This window comes from Acanthisitta chloris, unplaced genomic scaffold (genome assembly GCF_000695815.1).
Source record: "Acanthisitta chloris isolate BGI_N310 unplaced genomic scaffold, ASM69581v1 scaffold10025, whole genome shotgun sequence".
Classification (NCBI taxonomy): domain Eukaryota; kingdom Metazoa; phylum Chordata; class Aves; order Passeriformes; family Acanthisittidae; genus Acanthisitta; species Acanthisitta chloris.
This window is the reverse complement of record NW_008672097.1, coordinates 60,559-69,618: the sequence shown is the minus strand read 5'-3', so window position 1 is coordinate 69,618 and position 9,060 is coordinate 60,559. Positions and strand designations below refer to the sequence as shown.

The 9,060-nt window shown below is 53.7% G+C and overlaps 1 protein-coding gene across 1 annotated transcript in view; it reads left to right on the top strand.

The window, feature by feature from the left end:
- Positions 1-504: 504 nt before the first annotated feature.
- LOC103801946 (telomerase-binding protein EST1A-like) overlaps positions 505-9,060 on the top strand; it is a gene marked incomplete at its 3' end in the record, with an annotated part of 65,897 nt that continues 57,341 nt past the window's right edge. The window contains exon 1 of the mRNA XM_009074384.1: positions 505-649. Coding sequence (XP_009072632.1) covers positions 505-649 — 145 coding nt within the window. The remainder of the gene's footprint in view (positions 650-9,060) is intronic.

Sequence of the window (9,060 nt, the reverse complement as noted above, 5' to 3'; positions counted from 1 at the left end):
ATCCAATCCTGCAGCGAGGAGCCCAGGGAGAGGCACCATTCTGGAAGGAGCATGCTCTGGCCAGCGTTCAATGCACTGGAATTGCCACATCCGCAATGTGGCACCAGTGTGTGCATTTTGCTGCAGCTTGGGTTTCTTGGGAGTCCCATGGGCTGCTCCTGGTCCAAGTGAGCTGCTGGCCCCTTGGCACCCCTCCCAGATTGGTAGAAGTCAGTAGAAAAAAATGGTTGGTCAGAAATGACTCATAAAGGCCGTGTTTTCCTGCCAAAGGAATGCTGCCTGTCAGTCACAGAGCAATCCCTCACTGCCCTCCCTAAGGAAGGCTTCAGCTGCCTCTGTTGCAGCCTGCACCTTCATTCCCCATAGCTCCTGGATGGGAGGCAGCACCCCAGGGGTTCCTCTCCTTCCCCAGGAGACATGATACAGGGTGAGCCGTGCCGATTGACTGCCCTGTACCCCAGGGCACAGCCTGCACTCTACAGCCTCTCTCTCTCTGTCTGCAGGATGGAGACTTTCCCTGCGGTGGCCGAGGAGGTCCTGAGGGAGTTCCAGGTCCTGCTGCAGCACAGCCCCCCTCCCATCGGAAGCACCCGCATGCTCCAGCTTGTGGCAATCAACATGTTTGCCGTGTACAACTCCCAGCCCAAAGGTACCACCTGCTGCTTTAGGGGAACTGGGGATGGGGATCAGCCGTTCTCCATGGCTGAGCTGCTCACGTGGAGACGGGGTGGGGGGAACTCACCAGATGGGGAGGCAGAGTGGTGTTTGGATGCCTGTGGGTTCAGCATGCATAGGGTTAGCAAAGGGACCTTGGCTGAGCCTTGGAGCTGGGTGAGGTGTCTAATGAGTGAGGAGGCATCATATCTCCCTGGAGCCTGAGTCATCAGCGCAGAAGGAAGACAGTGCTTTATGGCTCTGCCTTTCCAGTGTTTAACCTGGGCCCTGCTCAGTGCCTCTGCTGGCACCAGAAGGGCTGGGAGGGTCTCAGAGGCCTTGGTTGTTGGGAGAGTGGTGTGTCCATGCAAGTGCCTGTGAGATGTGAGCCTCCTCTGAATGGCCAGACTGGAGCCTGTGCCCCATATTAAGGCACCTAGAGAACAAAGTTCTTTAGTGCTACTTATCCTCCCCCTCTCACCCCCCTCCATCCACTCAGGAGAAGTTCAGTGTGTTGGTCAGCAGAGATGCCACCAAACTGGAGCCTCTTCCACTGAGTATGAAACAGTAGGCTTCCAGGGAGCATGTTTTTTCCTGTATTCTCCTGACATGCACTCAGTGACAGGCACCCAGGTCTGCCTGAGCCATGTGTTTGGGAGCAGGGATGAGGCTATGCTCCCTGGGTGGGAGGAAGCAGCGTTTTGCATGCCAATGGCTTGGGATTTAGATCCCGAAGTTGAAGGCCTCCAGCTGATGGATTTCAGCTAAAGCCACCATGTGGGCGATCAGGCTGAGCCCCAAAGAGCTGCTGCTGGAATATTTCTCCCTCCTGAGCCAGTTGGCCACTTGTCAGGCTGGTGGTTAATGGCCAAGGTCAGCTGATGGAGTGAACCAGCACCAGCCGGAGGGTTGGGAAGCAGCTCCCGTGTGCTGTGCCTGCTTCCCCTCCAGCCTCACAGGCACCCTCCTCTCGCAGGAGAAACTCAGAGGGAGCTGTCAGTCCTGCTGGTGAGACAGCCATGCCCTCCTTCCTGCCAGATGCCAGCCAGTGACAGTGTGTTTATCTTTGAGCTGCAGATTACTTTATGATTATAAGCAAATGCCTCTGTGTGATGGTAATTATTGTATTAATAATACTAATAATACTCCTGGTAGGTGAATTAATAATGGTGTCTGTGCTGCAGACGAGCGGGTGGTAAGGAGAGGAAGAGATTTGTCTGGGATGGATGGCAAACCCCTGTGGCAGGGCTGGAAGCCATCCCAGCTTTCAGACCACTGGACCGTGCTCATCCATCCACAGCCGAGTTGTGGATGAGTGTGAGTGACAAAGGGAGTGCTTTTTATCTCGTGAAAAATAAGTATTCTCAGAGTTTTCTGCCTTCTGTGTGGGTAGTTGCCAGCTGCTCCCAGCTTTTGGATCTCTGGAGAAAGCAAACCTGTTCCTGCTGGGGACTGCAGGCTGTGCATGGAGCAGGTGGCCGTGTTCATGGAATGCCTGCAGGTTGGATGGCACCACGGCTGCCACCTGATGCCTGGTGCCCTTCAGGGATTTCCCTGAGGACTTCTTGCTCTGATGACCCTAAAATATCACTGAGAATATTGTTGGCAAAGCAAATCCTGGTTTCCAGCTCAGTTGCCCTGGTGGTCTCTGAGTGCTGGCACAGCACACATTGGGCTTGGTGCCGACACTGCGATACTGGGAAAAACTGGGTGCAGCTGGAAAGAAAAAGCAAAAGACCTGAAGGCAAGCAGGAACGTTTGCTGAATGATTACTGAGTGCCCAGCACAGAGCAAGGGTGCTGGCTCCTTCCCCAGCGTGTGGGCTGCTGTGGGCAGAGTCCTGGCTGGAGCACGCGGCAGGAACGCTGTCGGGAAGGTGCGGGTTTCCATTTCCCAGCACATGAGTCACCTCCCTGTGCTGCAGCAGCCTGGGCAGCAGCAGGACCGAGTGCGAGGGGGCCGAGCCACCCCTGAGGGCCTGTGGGAGGCTGGCAGGGCACAGGGAGCAGTCCCACCCTGCCTGCATCCCAAATTGTCAGGAAGCATTACTGGGGAGCCGGCTGGAGTCAGAGCTTGGCTGCATCCACTCCATAGAGCTGGATCTTACTTTGCAGTTCAACTGAACAGCCTCCAGAGATCTCCTCCTACTGAAATCTTTCTGCAAATCTGGGATCAGAGCGTGTCTGTGTCCTTCCCATTGCACGGGCCTGTCTGACCTTCAGCTTGCGGTAGCAGGAGGAGATCCATGGGTTTAGGGCTGAGAGGGAGGTTTGACCGAGAGCTTCTCGTTCCTGCTGCCCGGGAGTGTTCTCTTCAGGGATAGCTGCTCCCTCCCCCCCCCCCCCCATGTATTTCCAGGTCTCTCAAGCCCCAGCTGCTCCTGAGAAACTTATAAACCTGCTTGTTGCCTCGTATCTGGTGTCTAATGCATCCCTGGTGCTGGGATCCAGTGGTGCTGGCAGTCATGGCGCAGTGTCACCACTTGACCTGGGAAACTTTTACAAAATTTTAAGCCTCTGAATGCAAACTTTTCTGGGGTGCACTGGGGTGTTTAAGCTGGTTTCAGAGCCAGCCAGCTGTGAGCAGCACGTGGCATTTCACATCCTCCTCCCACGCAGGTCGCTGCTGTGGCTACCCAAGCCCTGCAGTGGGTACCCAGCCAGGGTTGAAGGGAGTGCAAGCAGAGCCCCACAATCTGTGCCCAGTGCAGGCAGCTGAGCTGTGCTTATCCCCAGGGACAGCACCAGGCATGCTGGAGCTGGTCTCAGCAGCCTGTGCAGCCAGGCAGCACTGGGTAGACCCTGGGAGATGAATTGGATCTGTTGTTTTCTCTGACAGAGGAAGCCAAAGAATTCCCACATGAAGTGCTTCCCCTGCTGTTTGGCATCAAGCAGTGTGTTCCTGCATTGTCCAGGGAGGTGTGTAGCCAGCAAGGGTCCTGCTGACCTGGCTGCCTCCTGTCAGGACTGCTCAAGGTGTGAAAAAGCTTCTTGTAGACCTCAAACCTATAGGACAAGGAGTGCCCACTCAGGGGAGGGAGGCAGAGAGAGAACACCACTCTACATGGCAGAGATTTGCAGTGGCTGAAGCTTTCCATGATGGGATGGACTAGCAATGTTTTGGGCCGTCCTGGGCTGCAGCTGGGACAGGACCATTGTGGGGTGGCCTGTTTAACAGTTTGGTAGCCATCTGCACAATCAGCTTACAGAGAAGCTTGGATCCCTTTATCCCAACCACAAACACTCCAAGAATTTTAATTTTTTTTTAATTCTGTAATTTGGGGAAATAAAACTCTGGTTTCTGAAAAGACTAATTGAAGCCGTGCTTGCGGCAGGGGCATCTGTAGAGAGAGAAACCCCCTCCCAGCCCATCTGTGCCCAATTTACTCCGATCTGGCCTCTCTGAGGCTTTTTTCTTTCTCTCTCTCTTTAATAATTTGTTTTATAATTCCTGGAATCAAACCCATCTCAGACACACTGTTTTATTTTACTGTATTATTGGATTATACTTCCTATAAATCACTGGATGTTATTCATAGGCCACCACCAGAATAACTTCCCCTCTCCCCCCCCCCACGGCCCCGCATTCCAAACAAGCACACACCAAAGTGGGGGTGCAGCAGCACGGGGCACCCTAGAGACACTTCCCGGAAATCCCAGCAAATTTGCCTGGCTGCGGGTGTGAAGCATCAGGCTGCAGCACCTGGATGCCTTCTGGCACTCTTGGGCCGGTCGCGTTGTGCCGTGTGGAGGTTGTTAGGAGGTCGGGCTTAGGTGGAAGTGGAGAGGGGAGGGGGCTGCCATATGTGCATCCTCAGCACATGTAGGGAATGAAGTTGCATCCCCTGGGGCTGAGCAGAGTCAGGGCACAGAGGCACGGGGAGGGTTTGGCCAAGCACATGGCTTTAGCTGAGGATTGGGAAGGTGCCTTGTGTTTCAACCAGAGGAAAGGGGTGGTTTGGGCAGGGTGATCAGTGTACAGGATGGTGCCTGCACTGCCGAGGCCCCTGGATAAGGAGGAAAACCACTACTTGAGCACTGTCCCACTGCTCATGGGATGTGAGTAGGGCTCCAGAGGGCAGCCAGTGTGGCAGGGGCAGGCTGGACATTGCTTTGCAGCCCTCTGGGTCTGTCTTCTCGAGCTGAACGTGGTCAGGTTCAAGCTAGTGTTGGCTGGGAAACCTTGAAGGCTTGTGCAGAAACGGAGGTTTCACATCCCGCTCCCTGCGGCAGATTCAGAGCAGTGTCTGTCCCCTTTGCACTGCCACACCAGTGTCCTCAGGGCAGTGTCGAGTAGGTCAATACTGCACAGGCCACTGGGTTAGAGATACTCTGCCTGGCTCAGGGAGCTGCACTTACTCAGCAAGTGTCTGCTGCCTACAGCCTTTGCAAGGGTTTGCTAATGCTCATGGCCCTGCTTGCTCCTTGAGCAGCTGTATCAGCTTGAAGTGCTGGTCTTGCCCAAGTCTTCTTGAGAGACACAGCAAAGGATCTGTAGGTTAGTGCAAATCATATTCAGCATCTAAGCAAGTACATGTCTTCACCTTTTCCATGTGTGCTCAGCACCCAGCCTGGCTGGAGAGGACATATTGGACCCCATGGACCTCTGAAACCAGCCTGTGCTCACTGAAATCACCACTGCCAGCCTAGTGCTGCTCACAACCTTGTGCTGGACGGAGTGGGTTTCACTTTGCTGACCGCAGCAGCTTGGGCTTGTGAGCTAAAGCATGAACCCCTAAAATATCCCTGAGATGGCGTAGAGGCTGGTGGTGTCTGCCCTCAGCAGAACCTCAGCTCTGACCATTGCCACGCTCTTGTTTCTTCTGGTGGGTCCAGCTTTGCTGAAGGAGCTAACTACAGCATCAGAAAAGGCTCAGAGGAAGCATGTACTGCTCATCTGCGGCAGCCTCATCTCGATGGCTTCTCATGAAGCTCTAACCACATCTTGCATCTTGGGAACAGACAAAAGGTGTTGGGAGTTGAATGCAAGAGAGTCCAGTGCATTTGCCTGGGTTTAAAAATAAAGCAGTACTGTGGGCAGCTGCCTTGGTTTGGTGGAGTTTTAAAATTAGGCACAAAAGAAACCTTATTAAACCTCAGGCTGTAGATAGCAGCAGCAGCAACTTGATGTTTCCCAGTCTGGGGAGCAGAACTGAGTCTTTTTCTCATATTTGCCCTGTTTGCATGCTAAATAGGCACTTCAGCAGAGTCCAGCTGGCACCTTTGAGCAAGCAGCCTGTGGGCCGTGGCAGCTTGGGGCACAACAGCCAGGAGGTCGATGAGGATGTCGCATTGCAGGGCTGTGTCGTGGGGATGCTGAGCATCTGCAGCCCTGTGCTCTGTTGAGAGCAGAGCCTGAGGTCCCTCCAGCTGCCTGGGGGACTTGGTTTGTCGTGCAGACACAGCCCGCTCGGTGCAGGGAGGCTGGAGCTGAGCAGTTTGGTAACTGACTTTCTCTGGGTCGTCATATGGCAAGTGTGGACTGAGGTGTCTGTACTGAGATCTCCAGCTGCACCTGGCAGTTGCTGTGTGACTTTCCCTGTGAGACTGGGCAGTGCTGTCTTTAGCGAGGTGGTGTTAAGACATAACACTTCCCAAGGCCTTAAGTTTGGAGGAACTGGATATTAACTTCATCCTTCCTGTCTCTTCACATTACTGCTTATATTTGCTTTGTGTTTGAGCTCTAATCAGGAGCAGAAACCTAGAAGAAGGCTGGCTCGTGGTGGTGTCCATCCTTCTCCATGCTGCCTGCCTTGTGCAGAGCCTCTAGGGCAAGCAGGTGCTGAGATGTCACTGCCTGGGCAAACGGCTTTTACACTTAACCTGTTGTGAAGTGATGTCTGCTACCAGCTGTGTCCAGACGTAGCCTAGACCTTGGATGTGTGAGCAGGGAGAGGGGTTGAGGTGGTGCAGGGAGTGATACCTGCACTGCTGATCTCGGGAGCCACACATCTTCCTGTGCTGAGCTTTGTGAGGGACATGTACGTGCCCAGAGGTGGCAACCAACCCTCCAGGGTTTCTCCTCTGGGCCATTGGGAGTGCTGGAGGTTGGCACAGTTGCTGGGAACTGTCCACGCCTTTCCCTTCAGGGAAGGAAGCTGTCTCGGACTTGAGACACATCAGCAAAGTTCAGGTAAAATACTTCTGGCCCAGACGTGTCTTCAGAGTCTTGCTCTTGGGCTCTTGAGACTGGTGGCAGCAATGTTTAGACCAAAGTCTTCCTTTGCTTATTCCCCTCTGTTTCCTGTTTAAAAGGCAGATTGTCACATATTTGGGGATTTATTTACCGTAATTGGAGTTATTTTCCTGGCTGCTGCCTTCTGCCCTCTGATGCAAGACTGCTCAGCGAAATGTGTGCCCAGAAATGATGCAAGACTGCTCAGCGAAATGTGTGTCCAGAAAGCCATGTGACTTTTTTTCCCCTTGCCACAAGTGCCAGCAGGAGATGCAATAATCAACACGCTGCAGGGAATTTCCACTTGCAGTTCAGGTTTCTGAAATTTAGACGTTGGCTTTGGAGGCAAAAGATTGAGCAGGGCTTTGTGGCATGGAAGGGAAAGGTTTCCAGCAAAACCAAGTGTTGCTGGTGTGTCAGACTCTCCAGTCCAAGTGCAGTAAAGTCTCCATCAAGTAGTGCTTGGATGAGTTCGCTGGGGGCTTCTGCCTGGTCTGCCTGTCACACAACCACATCCTTACGTCTCCCTTTGAAGCTGTTCCACCAAACGCGGAGTGATACTGAGATCTCATTTCAGGGCAACAAATAGAGGGGAAATGATTTGTAATCACAAAGCTCGAGTCTGCTTTACAGCCAAGCTTCAGCAGCCTGAGCAGCAAGTCAGGACAGAGCCGGTGACAGGCAGGGTCAGGTTGGAGGGGCTTTGCTCTGATGCCACCAAGGCATGGTCAGCTCTGCAAATCCTCGATCCAACTCACTGTTTCGATGAAGCAGCAGCATCACTGTATAAAATGAAAGGCAGGAAATGGAGCACTGGCATGCAGTGTCCATCTGTCCTGCTGTAAAATGAGAAAGGAGGTGCCTGAGGCAGCTGTCCTGGGGCTCTGCATCACGCCTGCTTTGGTGGTGGAGAAAGAGGGGCGCCAGGGAGTCAGAGTGGGGTTACACCAGGTGCAGTGGCTTTGGTGAAGCTTTAGATGTTTGCAGCATGACAGGAAATCCTCTCGCTTTTAAAGAGATGTTTCTGATTCTTTAATGTGCCTTGCACCTTTGATTTCCTCATGCTTCTAAGCAGCACCGAGTCAATTACTGTATTTCTGTTTAATTCTCAGAGAGAACACTGTATAATTAGGCTAATTATGCTGCTTTGTGAAGTTGTAAAACTCCTGATTGAGCTTGCGGGGCTGTTTTATAACCTGCCAGGTGTAGGCAGGGAGGGCTGCCCGCCCCGTGCCCTGTGAGGTTTGGGTGCAGCCTGCCAGCTCGGTGAGGGTATCTTCCTCTCTGGGGGCTGCCCCGTGGGCTCATCCCCTGCCAGCTCCATCCTGCCTCATCTTTTCTCAGGCTTGCAGTCCCTCAGTGAATCAGGTGCCTGGTGCTGGGGGAGCTTCAGCTGGGAGTGAGCACCCTTGGGGGCTCGTTGGGATCTCTGCTTGCCTTAATGTTGAGATCAGGAATGGCAGCGTAGCCAGAGTTGTGTTTCTGCTCTCAACTGCATCTGCAGAGAGCAGGTGACCCCACACAGGTTTAGGTGTGGAGATCTTTCACTTTCCATGACGTGAGGCTGCCCAAGGCTCTGTATGCCCGTGCAGCAGGTTCTTGGCAGCATGATGGTGGCTCTGCCCATGCTATGTGATGGTCAGGAGGAAGGTGAGGACTTGCTGAGCACAGCCTTCCCCTGGATAACCTGATCCTCAGTCCAAAAAAGCTGCTGGGACAGTTTAACCCTGGCCAGGTGACAGCCATGAGGGTATGTGGCCCTTCTCTAATGGAAGGGTAATTTTTAATGCTGGGTGATGTGGCTCATGACAGCAGTGGTTAATGTGACTGCAGGGCTGGCTCATAAGTGACATGTAGAGGGCACAAGTGATTTGTCTGTCCCTGACAGTGACACAGGTCTGGTGTGTGCACTGAGGTCCCCAAGCCTGCAGGGTGGGATGAGAGGCAGGCAGGAGCGTGTCGCCGTAGGGTGGGAAGGAGATGCCCTGTAGGGAGTGGAGTTGCTGTGGAAGTTGTAGGGCTGTGGAGTTACTCCATTCCTCCTTCTCTCCCTCCCAGGAGCTCGTGGTCCCCTGACTCTGTCTTGGTGAACTCCTGGTGCTTCTCCACCCGTCCCAGGAGCAGAGCACAGGGGCGTCTTGCGTAAGCAGCGCCTGCTCTCCGGGTAATGGCACGGGGATGGAGAAGGAGGCGCAGGCTGCCAAAGGCGGGTTGGGAACAGCATAAACCCTT